The sequence below is a fragment of the Pithys albifrons genome, chromosome 4, assembly GCF_047495875.1.
Source record: "Pithys albifrons albifrons isolate INPA30051 chromosome 4, PitAlb_v1, whole genome shotgun sequence".
In the NCBI taxonomy this organism is placed as follows: Eukaryota; Metazoa; Chordata; class Aves; order Passeriformes; family Thamnophilidae; genus Pithys; species Pithys albifrons.
Window position 1 is genome coordinate 11,700,845 of NC_092461.1, and position 15,697 is coordinate 11,716,541.

The following is a 15,697-nucleotide window of genomic DNA, read 5'->3' on the forward strand; positions in this document are numbered from 1 at the left end:
ATGTATTGTCTACCCAAGAAAGTCTGCTTACAATGATTATATCCCAAATGAGGTTACAAATCATATACTTGTATTTTTCATACCTGGCTAGGCTTTGGGCAGTGCAGATACATAAACTTTAGTATAAAATGCAAATGCTCTGAGAACCTCAGAAGTTTATTAGTAGTTCAGATATTAATCTCAATGCTCAGTTTGAGTATTAGAAACTTCAGAGTAAATACATCACATAAATTTTTATGGCCTTTCTAAGAAGGCCAGATTTCAGAGCATCCATGTTTTTAATTTCTGAGAATAAAATACCTTACTATAAACTCAATATTTTAAACTTACTGGTAAGGTACTCATATTCAACATCAGAAAGAGAATTATACCATCAAACAAACATATTTGGAAGATAAAGCCATATTTCTACAATTTATATGTTATTTGATGGTTATCAGGTGCTTTAAAGAAATAAAATGGACTAAAACCACTGCAAAAAGGCTCCCAAGCCACCTTAGCCTGAGTGCAAGCACCCTTCTTGCTGCATCCTGACTGGAATTCTCAGCCATAGAGCTTGAAAATGGAAATGTGAATGCAGTCATTACATGTGAAATGGATCATTGTCAAGCAGAAAGGGAAATGTCACACTTTTTCTGTCTTGTGTTTGTACTCCCCCAGCACTTCAAAATTTGTACAGTGTTGTGTGATATGATTGTCACTTCCCCTAAATTACTAAAGCAGCAGCACAAAACTGAGTGGATCCTTTTCTTTAGAGAATACAGGTATTCTTACCAAAGTTTAGGAGTACTGGCAGGTTGTGAGCTCCACCTGACAAACAGCAAGGATAACATACTTTTATCATTTATCTGACTAGTCCAAACACCTAGAATTACAGGACTATATTGATTATCAGCAAAGATGTGGTGGCAAGGGGTACTTAGGAAAATTGCCTGCTGGTACTACCTTTCCTAGACAGGTAGAGTGACTGGACTATTGTGATGTCTGATTAGCAAGTAGGATTGAGGAACATTCAAGAAAATGAGACTGCTTTAATGCCTCACCTGGAAAACACATGATGATCAGTTACTGAGATTATCACCACTAAATCTGTAAATATGGTGACAGGAATGTGTGGTGGATTACACTGTGATGCATTTCCACTAAAACAGGCTGTTCTATATGTGATATTGAGTACATAAATTTCAGCCAATATTCTGATTGCTTCATTACTACTAATTGTGACCTATACTGTAGGTCCTGTGGCTTTATTTCTTCATGCATCATATGTCACAATTGCTTTTGGGTAGAAGAATTAAATGGCTGATCCCTCTTCAAACACTCTTTCCATGCCAAGAACTGTTTACATCAATTGCCCAAAACAGAAACAAATGAGAGCAGATCATGCAAATGAATAGATGTCAGTTGCTGGTTTGCTCTGGCTAATGGAAATTCTTGTGTCTAAGGACTGGCTGTCAGACACAAAAGGATATAATTATCATCAGATTTATTGAAACCAAAGGAAAATCTAGCCCTGATGCTTGTAAAGAAAAATAGAAACAAGACAACAACCAAATATAACTGAATCAATGATGATGCCAGGTGCTGCAAACCAGCTCTTCCAGGGAAGGCAGCAGCAGGCACAAGATGCAGAGAGGGAATACAATATCTCATATCTATAATCCCTACCATGGCAGGCTGGTCAGTGACTTTCCTAGTGGGAATAATTGGCTAGCAACAACACTTGGGAAACATTAGAGCTCTTCATTTTGCTTCCTTCACCATCCAGGGCCACAGATTAGAAGCAGAGGAGAAAAATGTATTGTCCAAAGGTGATTCAACTGACTGTGGAAAAAAGCATCAGTGCTTACCTGTGTGGTTGTGCCTCCTTTCATTATGATTTCTCAGTGAACTGTGCAGTTAATCTGACACCATTAACTATCTGAGTTGTCCATTAAGTTTTGAGAGAAACAGGATGGTCGAGATGGCTGAGCTGTTGCCTCAGATTGCCAGCAAACTCAGGAGGCACCAACTTCATGAGTTTCATTGTCTTTAGAGGATTGCTAAAGATAGAATCATAGACCTTACTCCTTTATAGAATATTCTAGGTCATATGTGTTAGATAAAATTGTTCTTGATTTAAATACAGTTCTTTCTGCCCTAAGTGAGAAACATAATAAGAGATCTCACAACAGGAAATGTCCCTCATGTGTTTCTTAGAACACTTTGAGTCTTTGTAATCCAAGAAACAGTAGTTAAAAGTTTAAAATCAAATTGTTACTGCTCCTTCAGTACATCTGAGAAGTACAGTGTGTAACTATGAAAAAAGAAACCTTTGTTAACAGAAAATCCCTCTCTTTTGTTTCCTCTCTGAAAAGTTTTGAGCTGGTTTCTCTCTGAACAACTTCATCACTTATTGGTATTCCCTTCTCATCCTTTGTCTCCATTATTGGAGGTTTTCACATGCCAGATTAGGAGCTGGACTTCTTAACTAGAAAAAGCAGAAGTGCTTTAGAGACTCTGGGACATAATCCAGGACTAGATCCTTCACTTGGGACACTAACAATGCAGTGTGGCAGGTGTAGTGTCACTGGGACATGACAGCCATCGTATTCTGTCAGATTCTAATTTTTCTATATTTTGCAAAAGGAAAATGCATTTACAACTTTAAATTTATATTATTATAATTATTAGACTATAATTTTAGGCTTCAGATAGTTTTCAAGCAAATCAGAATTCAGTTTGGGGTATTTTGTTGCTTTGTTTAATTCACACGTCTCAACCCCCACCCCCTTCACATTTGCTACTTAAGGTATTATTTCCTTGAACTGTTTTTGATGTTCCATGTAGGGCTCAATTCAACATCTGACAATCAAATCTGACCCAAGGGCTACTGAAGATCATTGTGAAGATGATGATCCTTATGTAAGTATTCTTGTGAATGCTTTCTCAGAGATTTCAAAGTAGTTTCCATTTGACATATTTAATAAGACTAAACATAGCATTTCTTCTTGGAAACATTGCATCATACTTAAAGCTATCTCTCTGTGGGAATTTTTTTTTTATATAGCCCTCAAAACAGACTTACTAGTTTTATTTCGTTTAAAACAGCTTTCAGAAAATGAACTATGGCTTTTATTTTTCTGAAGGGTCATTTTCATGAAATGCTATAAGAACTGAAATAAGTTAACATCCTAATGACACTGAGGCTTCACCAACTGAATAAAGGGGTTTTTTTTCTGCAAGGAAGCCACCAATTGCTTAGAGATCATGCTTTTTCCCCTGACCTTTATGAACTTGCTCTCATGATTGGGTTTTGCACAGGCTTCAGGGGACAGCAGTGGCAATGGCAGCATTCAAGAACATGAAGTTTCTGAGGCTCAAGGAGTCCTTGCACCTTCCCGTCTTCCCATGAGGGTAAATGTATTTGATTTATTTGCTTGAAGTTTCTGGTTTAATATTACTCTTTTAGATGATGAGGTCTGGATTTGATCACTAGTTTTTCATATTTGACAACTTCCAAAAGCTCCTATGAGAACAACATGCACCCACATCCATAAGAATGACTGCACTGTGCCAGATCAAAAATCTGGTATATTTGACAAAAATCAGCACCCAGGGCTTTGGGAACATTTAACAGATTAGGAACAAAAGTATGACACTTAGCGGGAATACTCTTTTACTCTGCATCAATTTTTATCTCAGGAAATGCTTGAGTCAAGGGCATATGAGTTTGGTGTGGATCTCAGCTGAGTTTTTCATCTTTGAATTTCTTGCTTTGTTGTTTGGTGTTTTTTTATTCCCTGTTAATTTTGCCATGCTGTAGAATTCCTTAGCACATTTAATTCCATGATTTATGAAGGACATACATCTTTTACTTTTGCCCTTCTGAACATGCCAACTGTAACTCTCATCAGGTGGTTAATCCACTGGATGATAAACAGTTGTTCCTTACCATAACATTTGTGACTTTAGAGATTCCTATCACTTTGTGTTCCCTCTCCATTTTTGTGCCAGGCTTAAATGTTCCAGTCCATTCCTCACAGTGAAGCTTTCCATTCTGCTTATATCCTTTTTTTTTCATTCAAGTTCTCATTGATTCCTTTAGAGAAAACCAGTAGGTTTGTGAGAAATTAATTTACAGAAACCATGCTCACATTTCTCTGATGTGGCACATACTTCAGCTCTTTCATTGTTGAATCCTTCAGAATCTGTGGGTGAATACTGTTTGGTTGTGATGCCCTGTCATTCACTTAAGTCAGTATATTTCCTACTCTTTTCATACAAAAATGTCAGTTTTAGAAGTATCCTCCACTGAGTTTCCCAAAAATATTTTTTGCCAGAATTTTAACTCTTCCAAGGTCAACATGAATAAAAGAAAACCTCATTTTTTTTCTGCCATGGGCTCAAAATTCTCTGATTGCTCTTTTTGTAACTATTGAGTATTGCTCTGGCCTCCTGCTTCTGATGTGCATGCAAAGAGAGTAATTTTTAAATGTTATTAATATTTATGCATTTCACATATAGCTCATTAAACTCATTTTGGCTTGCCTTGTTCTTTCCAAAGACTAGCTGAGTTTTGAGAAGGACATCCTGTCTAACTCCCTTCTCAAAGCAGAGCCAGGTACAGCAGGAGACTTGTGAGCAGCTTGTTCAGTGCCAGTGGGTTTTGGATTTTCTCAAGGATGGAGACTCCATGTCTCTCTGTTTCAATGGGGTTTTTTTCTGTCATAGAACCAGAATTTCTTATATTTTGACTCATGTCCATTGTCTCTTTTCCCTTCACTGGGTACCACTGAGAAGGATCTGGCTCTGTCTTCCTTACTCCCTCATATCAGGATTTTGTACACATTGATAAGACTGTTCTGAGCCTTCTCTTCTTTAGGCAGGCCTTGCTGTCTTATCTTCCTCTAATATGCCAAAAGGCAGGCAGATGCCCCCAGCCAGTGCTGCTGATGGGGTAATTCCTCACAGAGTGCAGGACTTGCGTTTTACTTTGCTGAACTGCTGCATCCAGCTAGGGTTCTCCTGAATGGCAGCAAATCACCTGGTGCTTGATCACTCCTCTCCATTTCACATCACACCACAGAATGTAATCCATGAAATGTTATTCTGCTTTGATTTTTTCTCATTTAGATGCAACTGCAGCTAATTCAGGAAAGATGTCTAGATTGTCTATCCAGAAAAAAAATTCTTTTAGCCATTATTTTAAGTTTCTGTTTATTAATATTTGTAATTACTGCACTGTTCAAAATTACACACAGCAAGAGTAGGATTTTTGGCTTTTATTTATCCTTCTGAAAGATGTGGTTTAATCCCAGCTGGCCACTACACACTTCACAGCCACTTGCTCACTGCCCCACCAGCAGGATGGGGAGAGAACTAGAAAAGTCAAAAAAACTCAGGATGGAGATAAAGATGCTTTATTAGGTAAAGGAAAAGCCACACACACGCGCAAAGCCAAACACAAGATTAATTCACTGCTTCCCATTGGCAGGCATTGTTCAGCCATCCCCAGGACAGCAGTGCTCCATCGTGCAGAGTGATGACTTGAGAAGACAAATGCCATCACTCCAAATATTCCCCCTTTCTCCTTCTTCCCCCAGCTTTACACGCTGAGCATGATGCCGTATGGTCTGGGATATCCCTGTGGTGATTTGGGGTCAGCTGTCCCAGCTGTGTCCCCTCCCAGCTCCTCATGCACCCCCAGCCTGCTCGGTGGGAGGGTGGGGTGAGAGGCAGAAAAGACCTTGGTGCTGTGTAAGTTCTGCTGAGCAATAACACAAACATCCCTGTGCTACCAACACTGTTTTCAGCACACAGCCAAAACACAGCCCCATACCAGCTACTGTGAAGAAAATTAACTCTATCCCAGCCAAAATCAGCACTCAAGAATGTTGTTTCTCAGCATATTATTTGCTGTTGCACAGTACAAAAAGTAGAATTTTTTTATTTTAATGAGCAAGTATTTTTCTTATATTGCTAAAAATTAGTGACAGAGCTATGATTGACATAACTGGGGATGTAAAAGTGTAATAGCAATTGTTCATCACTATATACCACTCCCAAGGTGTAGAAATGTGACATTTTCCTTTGGTTTTCCAATCATGTGAGATCAGCCTTGGGTGCCAAAATGTTATTTCAAAATCTGACAGAGTCAAAGCAATACAGCAATGCCACGCCTTCTTCAGAAGACCTAGAAGTTGCCTACAGTTAAATTTTGTAATTAATCTAGAATTAATGCCCAGAAGGAAAAATGTTACAGAAAAAGTACTACAAAATATAATTTGTTACTTGCTAATGATGAAGTCATGGTTGTCATGAATGAAGAGACAAAGCACACCTTTTCCTGATGCACCTCTTGAAGATACAGTTGCTCATCAGAGATTATATTATTGCAAAACTTTTTGCATTCATGTTTAATACTTCCACTTTCTTTATTTTAATCTCTCCCCAAATTATGTTTTGACGTTATTTTAATTTTCTTGTTGAAAAGTTTTTAAGACCATCTGTGAAACTGAATGATGCTTTAAGTACAGAAATAATTTTCTCTGAAATGTTACTCCACAATGTTAATAAGGCAAATATATATATATGTATATATGTATACGGCAGATTATAGCCCTTTGACAACAAGAAAGAAAGATACTTCCATAGCTCTTTTTGGTTCTTCAGACACTTTTTTGGTGGCAAATTGTCCATTTCTTGGACTGTGTAGAAATAATCTTCATTATGTCTGTGTGCAGTCCCAGTAAGTGCTACAGTAACTCATAGTGTGAGCCAGTCTCAGAATGGATGATGATACATAGGTTTGTGAGCCAACTAAGGCTTAAAGGTCAGTAAATGACTATTCTCTTCTAAGTGCAAGAAATTCACTTGAAAGTATTTCCCTGGATTTTTTCTAATATGCCTGGGGAATTCCAAAGGCTATACCAGCACGTCTTTATGTAGTCCTCTTCAACAAAATGTTTATAGGTATTATCACATTAGAAACACTAAAAAGCAGATGAGTCATGGGATTTGTATGCCTCGCAGAGTGACTGTCCATGGAGTTTTAACAGGTTTATCTTTTAGATTAAGTAAGAGACAGAGAAACAAATGACAGACCAACAATCAGTGAGAAAGTTTGTATTTTTCTTGTCCTCTGAAAAATAACTGAACAAATGCTCCACATCAGTACTTTGAAGCAAATTGCTATGCTGAACTGGAATGAAACAGGCCAAAGATCATACTTAAAAATGCAATCTCTGAATAAAGACATGTAGCAACATTGATGGTGCATATTCTAATTTGTATTTTTCTGCTAAGCAGTTCAATACTGTGCAGTAGGAATTATCCATTCCTTGTTTGGGAATTAGTTCAGAATATTGCCATTGAGGAAAACCCAGTGTCTGAATTAGCTGAATTAGGGTGTATGTATGGATGCCAAAAACTGTCAAAAAAGAAGCCTCAGCTATAGGGAGATGGTGTAGGTCCACAGAGAGAATCACCAAAGGACAGAAAATCCAGGGAAAACAATATCTGTGAGTTTCCAAAAAAGTGTTCTGTTCTGGGGGAAGTTTTTGAGATGGACAGGACAACAGGAGAATATGCTGAATCTGGTTTCACACACAGAGGCAGGAATAGCTTTTTTGTTGCTCTGGTTTTACGTAGTTCTGAGCTCGGTCACCCACAGGAGCTGCATTCTAACAGGCTGTGCACTCCGGCATATCCTCTGTTCCTTAGGCACTGCAGATGGGAAAGCAGAGGGACCTAGTGCTCCTCAGAGCTTCACTGACTGCTCAACAGCCATACATACATAAATACTGCTCTGTATGTACACATCAATGTACTGACACAGGCCCGTAAGGAGGACTGTTGTGGGCAGCCTCCCTGCAGTGGCATGATGCTTTATTTTCTGTGGAACAGGAGGAGATACTAAAATGCCCACCTGGTACCCCCTAATCCATTTCCTTTGTGCACAAGGGAGTATATATAGACAAGTAGAGGGTATTCACCCTACCATTCTTTTAGTGGACACATCTTTTCAACTTCACTGCCTGATGTTCACTCATGGCTTTTGTGCATGGTTATAAGATACTTCTTTGTTCCACAGGTATGTCTGCATGTCTAACCTGACTGGGATTATTCCAAGAGATTGTGTCCATTTTTCTCCCAATTGCTTCACTCAGTTACAAATGTACTTTTTTCATCATCCTAATTCTTACAGTTCTATCAGCAGGCAATCACTATGATCTATCACATTTGCATTCTTATGAGTGTAGTGTGAGGTTTGGGTTGATTTTCTTTTATTTTTAAGTAAATATCTCTATTTTTCCCATTGCTTTCTAGTGCAAAGAGTTACATTTTGAATACTTATTGACAGTATAGGCGGGGGGGAGGCTGTTTTATAGCTTTTCTTTACAACTATTTTTCTTTACAACTATTTCTAAAATTCAAGTCTTTGTTCTTCAGTTCTTTTATTTGTCTTAATGGTCAGAAATAAACATCAGGAATGCTTTATATATTGTGCAATGGGCACATGTTAAATTGTGTGAATTATTTTCTAGTGTTCATCTGAAGTGTTGGTTAGTCTGCATCAGCAGGGCCAAGTCTTTGCATGTAAAGGGGAAAGCTGGTTCTCATTTCCTAAGTGGCAAAGATCCAGTCTTACCAAAGATTTCAAAATATAAACCCCTGTAATACATGACTAACTTAACAACGTATATTTAGTATGATTCAGGTAAACAAGGTGCATAAAAAGTTTATTGGCCACTGTAGATTAATTGAACCTGAATGAGATGAATTTGAATGAGATGAAATAGAATGTCAAGAACAAGATGTATAATTATAAGACAAATAAAAGCAAAGGAAACACGTATGTTTCTTTCTCAAGTGTAGTAAATAACTCAAATTAAAGTACTTTTGTTAGCTATAATGGGGGTCAGATCCCGCCCACTGTGAAAAAGATTTAATTTCCCCTTCAAATGGAGCCCCAAAGCCTATTTTCAACATTTCTCAATAATAAGAAGTATCTTAAAACTTTTCCTCAGTTACAAAGGATAAAAACCCACTAGAATAAAAATCCTGCCAATCATGCTACCTCTATTCCTTTTGCTGACATCTCAGGAACAATTACAGCAAGGCCTAATATGCCATTTGGCACATACTAACCTGGTTTCTGCAAGTCAAAGTGGCCACCCATTGCCCACCCACAGCCAGCCTGGAGAATGGGGGGCACCAGCCAACCCTTGGGGCTCAGACCTGCAGTGAGAAGTGTACATTTCTTGTGTTTTCTTCCCCTCTGTGAGTTTGTCAAGTGTACATCTCTTGCTTTGGAGGAGTGGAATTCACAGGTATTACACCAGCCTTTCTCAAGAGGTTTGACCAAATTGGTGTGACGTCTGCTGATAGGCAGAAACTAGAGGAGTACTGTAGAGAGAAAAAAAGAGATAGACTGTGAAATAAATTAAAAACTTGCTGATGAAAGAGGGTACATATATTGGTCATCAATGTATTTTAGTTTTCATGATTGAATGACAGTTAATATTTCTAGGGGGACCATAACTGTAATGACAGACAGTGAGAAAGATCTGGTTTTCTATTTTGTTTCATAGATGTGACAGTTTTAATTACTGTACTTTGAGGAAGGTAATCTAGTGATTTTGCTTTAAAATATGTGATAAGCCTTTACTCTAAACAGCTCTTTGGGATTTTTTTTTTTAGCCTGAAGATATGTTGGCTGAGCCAGTGGAAGCCCCCCCAACTATATTGTCTTATTTGGAAGAAAATGATTTCTCCGGAAATCAGAGATCAGAAGAAACCTCTGAAGCAGCTAAATTTAAAGAACAAGGCACTGCCTCGGGTTTTGGGGTTTTATTTGGTGGGTGGGGTCTCTAGTTCTCTCATTCTGAGTCTGTCATTTCCCTATGTATGAAAATCCACTGTCATATTTTGGGTGCTGCCAGGAAAGAAAAATCCTAGGGGTTTAGACATCCTGTATGCTAGAAAAGAATTGGCACATCAAACATTTGGTCTGTGAAACTGCAGTCTGTTTGACTGCAATTTGTTAATAGCAGCAAAGGTAAGTGGTAGCAACTACAGCCACTGTTCAATACATTTCTTACTTTTCCCTCCACATAAGGGCAAATCTCAGTTTCAGTGTAGTTAAGAATGCAGAGAATAGATTTACCTTTCTATAGTGTGAAAATTTCAGTCACAGAATTATGGTTTATCCTTTGAAATTATAAAAAGAAAAAAATGGACTAAGGAACTGGCCTGAGCAGCTGCTGTTGTGACACTCTACAACACTCCAGTAAAGGGCAAGTATTAAAAGGCAATGAAAGGAGAAAAATCCTCTTAATTCTGCTCAGGTCAGTAAGAAGTGTGACATCTCTTGAGACACGGATCTGCAAACAGTCCTACTGGCTCTAAAGCTCTGTGGCACCTTCAAAGGTATTTAAGGTATTTATTTGATGACCAGTTATAGTAAAGCACAACTTTTGACCTATAACTGAATACCACCACTAAATAAATAATTACATCCTTCTTCTCTTCCCTGTAAAGGATGTGAATCTGCCCAGTGCACCAGTGTTTGGGATGCAAAGCAATGAGAGTGAGGCATAATGCACTGAGGAATCTGGTTCTCAACTAGTAAGACAACTCCAGAAAGAAAAAAATAGATGATTATATTAATAAGGCCAAGGACAATGTTCCTATTTAAGTTTCACACATACTTCAGATAGTACCTGTTGTACATACCTCTTATTTTTTGTGTTATACAGCTGACAAATAGGTAACTATTAGACTAGGGCTTGAGGCAAAAGTTCTGATGCAATACACTCTTTGTCCTTAAAACAGATTTTTAATTTTTTTTTCCAATTTTACTCTCACTTTTCTCTTATTTTCTTTCCTTTAAAATTTTTCAGAGGTATAAAATGACTAATATGAATATTTGGATTGTATTTTGGTCATAATCTAAATAATTTCTTTTTTCATGCAACTTGCAGCATCTGTCTCTGATATATACCTCTGGACAGGTTTTCTTTTGCTCTTTCAATAATAATTTATTATTTTGTTTAGATTCAGCTACCACAGAAACTGGACAAGACAACAACGAGTCTACCACTGTCACACAGAAAATCTTAAGAGAAGAAGATGGCTCTGGTGCTGGTGTTTTGCCAGGAGTAAGCAGAGAGGAGGTCTGTAATCAAATGTCTTATCTTTTCATCCCGAGCACAGGAAAACTGATGAATTACAGGTGTTTCTCTGAGTTGGTGCCTCTATCTATGCCATCTTAGCAGCATGACAAAATAAAAGCTACTTTTTAAATTCTTGAATGTCTTCTCATGATATCAGACTGAAAAAACACACTACACAGAAGTCTGGTTCTCTAATCATTGAAATGGGCTTGAGATTTTTGACTAACAAAATGAATTTGTTCTTTCACTCCTGGATTTTTTTCATTTTGCACCTAAGAAAGTAAGAAACAAAGAAAATAACCAACTAAATCCTCATCGTAAAAGTCCACAATTTTTATGCCCTAAAAGCAAACATCTTGATCTTGTTCACAGTAACTGCCTTGTAGGGGAAAGTCCTACTTCCTTCTCTGAAACAGGACAGATAAACAGATTTATAATTATACCTCTTGAGTGCTCATCAAGTGCCAAGAAATCCTGCATTATCACAGTTCTTCATTATCAGGTTATTGAAACAGAAGACTGACACTAAGCCACTAAACTCTGGGGCAATTCATGCCTAAAATGTGTCTCACTGGCTTTCCTTAGTTGCTAATATGAAAACTTTTAGTTTATGCAAATTATTCTTTTATAAGCCCAATTTTACTTGAATTACCATCCAAAAGTCTGGTCCTCTATTGCATGTCTTGACAAGGCAATTGCTGCATGGATTGCACTGAGAACTATCTGCAGCTCCCAGTTATTTCTTTAAGAAAATACTGTATGCTGACTGCTGCCTTCTGGGAAGAAAAATCCATTAAACAAGTAAGAAGCAGCTTTCCTAGCATTCAAAATAAAATAATGGTTTGACAAATACATTGTTAGGACTGAGCAAACTTTAGACCCATAGATGGCCTTATACCAGATCAAAGCTGAGGCAAGTCAGTGAAGTTGCTTGGGGTCCTTATATATGTACATATTCATGTCTGTGTCAGAGCAGATCCATGAACAAATGCTGTTTACAGCCATGTTGAGCTTCCCTCTAGGCTGCCAGCACAGTTTTCAGTACTCTAGAAAAGGTGATATCTGGACGTCTTTCACCTGTCAGAGATGCCTGACAGGTGAAAGATGCCAAGCTGGAATTCCTTTCAAGATCCTTCCTGATGGAAAAAATTCTAGAGAGCATGTTTGTGAGTTGTACACTACTAAGCAGGAGAAACTCTGACAAAGATGGGCTGTAATTTAATTGGCAATTCAATTCTGCCAGGACCAGGAATAACTGTAAATAGCATTCAAAGCATTTTGGATAGTCATATTTTTAAATAACTCTTTGTCAAATCCCTTATAAAAGTAGATCCTCCCTTTGGGTAGACTCCTGCAGGCCTGGCTCTTGGACAAGGAAATTAAGAAAAAATGCAAGGCTGCAGCCTGTCTCTAGTTTGATGTTCACCCAGAGTCAGGAAAAATGGCAGCCCTTTTAACTCCTACATGAAGAGTACACCAGCCTACATGACTGCAGGCACTGGAAACCCCAAGGGAAGTGTCTATGCCACAGGTAGCAAAGTCCCCCTCTCTGGTGAGATACTGTACTCTGATAGAACATACCTATTTCACTTGTAAGGTAAAGTGTTAACCTGAATTTTGTGTGAGTCTTCAAATTAGGATTACATAAGAAGGTAATGTGTAACCTGAATTTTGTGTGATTCTTCAATTAGCATTATACATGTTACTCATGTGGAAGCCTGTGAGGTGGAGGGCTCCAGCTACTCGAGTACTTGCACTACTTGTTGGCATATTTCAAAATAATCAGCTGGTAGTACATTTTTCATTAATTAACATTCATAATCCAACAGCCACCACAGATTTTTCTAAGCAGAAAATAAATAATGACCTTTCCTTCCTTTAGTCTTTGTGACTCCTGTGACAGAAGTCCATTCTTTGTATTTCTTGAAACTGTAGTGAGGTATGACAGCTTCACTTTGCCAGAAAACATACAGCATCATGGATGGCAGAAATTTAGAATAAAATTTCCACATTATGTATCATTTACTCAAGTGTTTAAGGTTGCTTCTTACAGGGTCTTCTTGTGTTTATGTGTTTACTGTGATACATTATAACAAACAGCAAAGCAGTAGGTTAAAGATGATCCATTGGACCTGACATACAAGAAGTTTTATATTTGCTGGAGAACTTCCAAGTATCATTCCTCTAACATTTTCATGCCTGCATTCTATTTTTTTTTTCCAGTTTTGGGATATTTTTTCTTAAATAAAAATCCAGTCTTGATTTAAGAAGTGTGACACATACAGGTTAAATCTATTGTGACAAGTAGTTTTGCTGCTTGCTCATCTTTCCAAGTTTTTTCCTGGCCTTATTTCAATTTCGACATCCTTTTCACTACATAGATAACCAAGATTATTATATATTGTGCTAATGAACAACATTTTAGAAAATAATAATAAAAATGTTGTTACTGCCAGTCCTCTCCCAATTTTCACTTTTGTCCAGTGTTACTCCTTCTTCCAATGCTCCAATCCACCCAGATCCCTCTGAAAAACCTCTTGCCCCTCAGCAGAGTCAGCAGCACCTCCCAGTCTGGTATCATCAGCAAACTTAGAAATGGTGCATTCTACTCCTGCATCCAGATCACTGATAAACATGTGGAACAGTACTGATCCTAAAGTTGATCCCTGAGGAATGCCATTAGTGAGTGATCACCAGGCAGATGTGCACCCTTCACTGCAACCTCTGAGCTCTGCCCTTCAGCCAGTGCACCATGAACCTGCTCATCCCACAGCTGGACGACTTGTCCCTAAGGATGCTGTGAAGGACAGTATCAAAAGCCTTCTAAAATCCAGAAAAATTACATCCACCTCTGTCCCTTTATCCATGATGTGGGTGACCTCATCACAGAAAGGTATCGAATTAATAAAGCAGGACTTTGCCTTTGTGAACCTGTGCTGAGTGTCCCTGATGATTGCAGTACTCTTTAAATGCTTTTCAATAGTACCCAGGATAATCTTCATTTTTCCAGTAACTGAGGTTAGACTAACAGATCTGTAGTTCCCTGCATCTTTCCTAATACCCTTTTTGTAGACTGGAATAATAGTGACTATCTTCCAGTCAACAAGGATCTCCCAAGACTCCTAACACCTTTGGGAGATAATTGAGGGGCATCCTGCCATGACATCCACTAGCTCCTTCAGTGCTCTAACAATTTGTCAACAATCCTGTTATCTCCTTCAGGTTATGATCTTACCCACAGCTTAACTAAATAGATTCTCTTATATCACTTTATCAAATGGGAGAAAATTCTCCCACAAGACCAGACTAAAAAAAAAAAAAAAAAAAAAAAAAAAAAAAAAAAAAAAGCTGGTCTTTGAGATCTTTTCTTGTGAAAAACACACAGAAAGATCTTTAGAAAATCAGCTAACAGCTCTCTTGCTGAAAGCTGTCATCCTGCTAATTATAAAGTGTTTGGAAAGTTACTGTATTACATCCCTCCCAGTTTCATTAGCTGCTAATGGAACTCAAAATATTTCATTGGTGCTATAAAATGTGAATAAATCCTACTGCTTATTTAAAAATACAGTAATGACTTAAATGTTCCATCCTGTACACTGGATTTTAATTTAAATATGTATTAGTGTCCAAGTTCCATTCCTGAAAGGTTTAATTTTATTCCTGGAATATTTAAATTATTCTTCTTATTATTCTCTATTTTAACCAAATCTTAATGATTAGCAATATTTTGGTCTTGCTTGTTGTTTATTTTCACTCTTTGTTATCAGTTTCCTTATTTCATCTTCTGTCATTTTTAAACCAAACTGGACATGTAACCCTCTTTTGTTAGTTGTGTGGATCTTGTGGGAGTTGGCTAAAGCATTCCTAAACATGCCTATTTTAACTCTCACAATTTTCTCCCACACAGACTGAGACTGTGAAAATGGTCTTTTTCAAACCTACATTATGGGTTTAGACTGTGTAGATTTATGCATGTGTAAAATTAGATCATAATCATTTGGATCTAGGTGAGCTCAGCGAGCAACTTATTTGTACATGCTTGAATAAGATCAAATATGGATTGGCTTTGCTGAATGGAATACACTGTTTGCGTGGTGCCTATCAGGGTTGTGACTGCATTGAACAAAGCAAGGATTCTAAGAGAGAGAGAAGAGAAGGGGGGAAGAAAGAGAGAAAAATAATGCAACACATTTTTTGTATTTCATATTTTAATTACTCAGGGCCAGAAAGGTCAGGAAGCAGAGGATGGGTCCACAGGATCTCCAGGAGGGTCAGGAGCAGAAGACGTACAAAAAAGAGATCAAGGACCTCCTGGACCTTCAGAGAAACTTGAACAACTTGCTCAGCCTGTGAGTATTTTCTACCTATTGAAGGAGTGTATGTATTTTAGAAGGGGTAATAGTCACCCATCACACATGCAGGGAGGGCTGAAACTGCACAGCCTTACACACTGGCATCAGCTGCACTTCTACAAGCCTATCCACAACCTCCAGAGCATCACATCTGCCTTGCACATGCCAGTGGCTACACAATCCCCT

At 38.0% G+C, this 15,697-nt stretch overlaps 1 protein-coding gene across 3 annotated transcripts in view; it reads left to right on the forward strand.

Moving 5' to 3' along the window:
- The window catches only part of COL15A1 (collagen type XV alpha 1 chain), a 124,983-nt gene that overhangs the window by 37,706 nt on the left and 71,580 nt on the right, over positions 1–15,697 (forward strand). For 2 of the 3 annotated variants that reach the window (XM_071553446.1, XM_071553449.1), the window contains exons 4-8: positions 2,830–2,904; positions 3,304–3,396; positions 9,685–9,841; positions 11,041–11,159; positions 15,380–15,508. In XM_071553446.1, coding sequence (XP_071409547.1) covers positions 2,830–2,904; positions 3,304–3,396; positions 9,685–9,841; positions 11,041–11,159; positions 15,380–15,508 — 573 coding nt within the window. The remainder of the gene's footprint in view (positions 1–2,829; positions 2,905–3,303; positions 3,397–9,684; positions 9,842–11,040; positions 11,160–15,379; positions 15,509–15,697) is intronic. The other variant, XM_071553447.1, reaches the window with a different exon arrangement.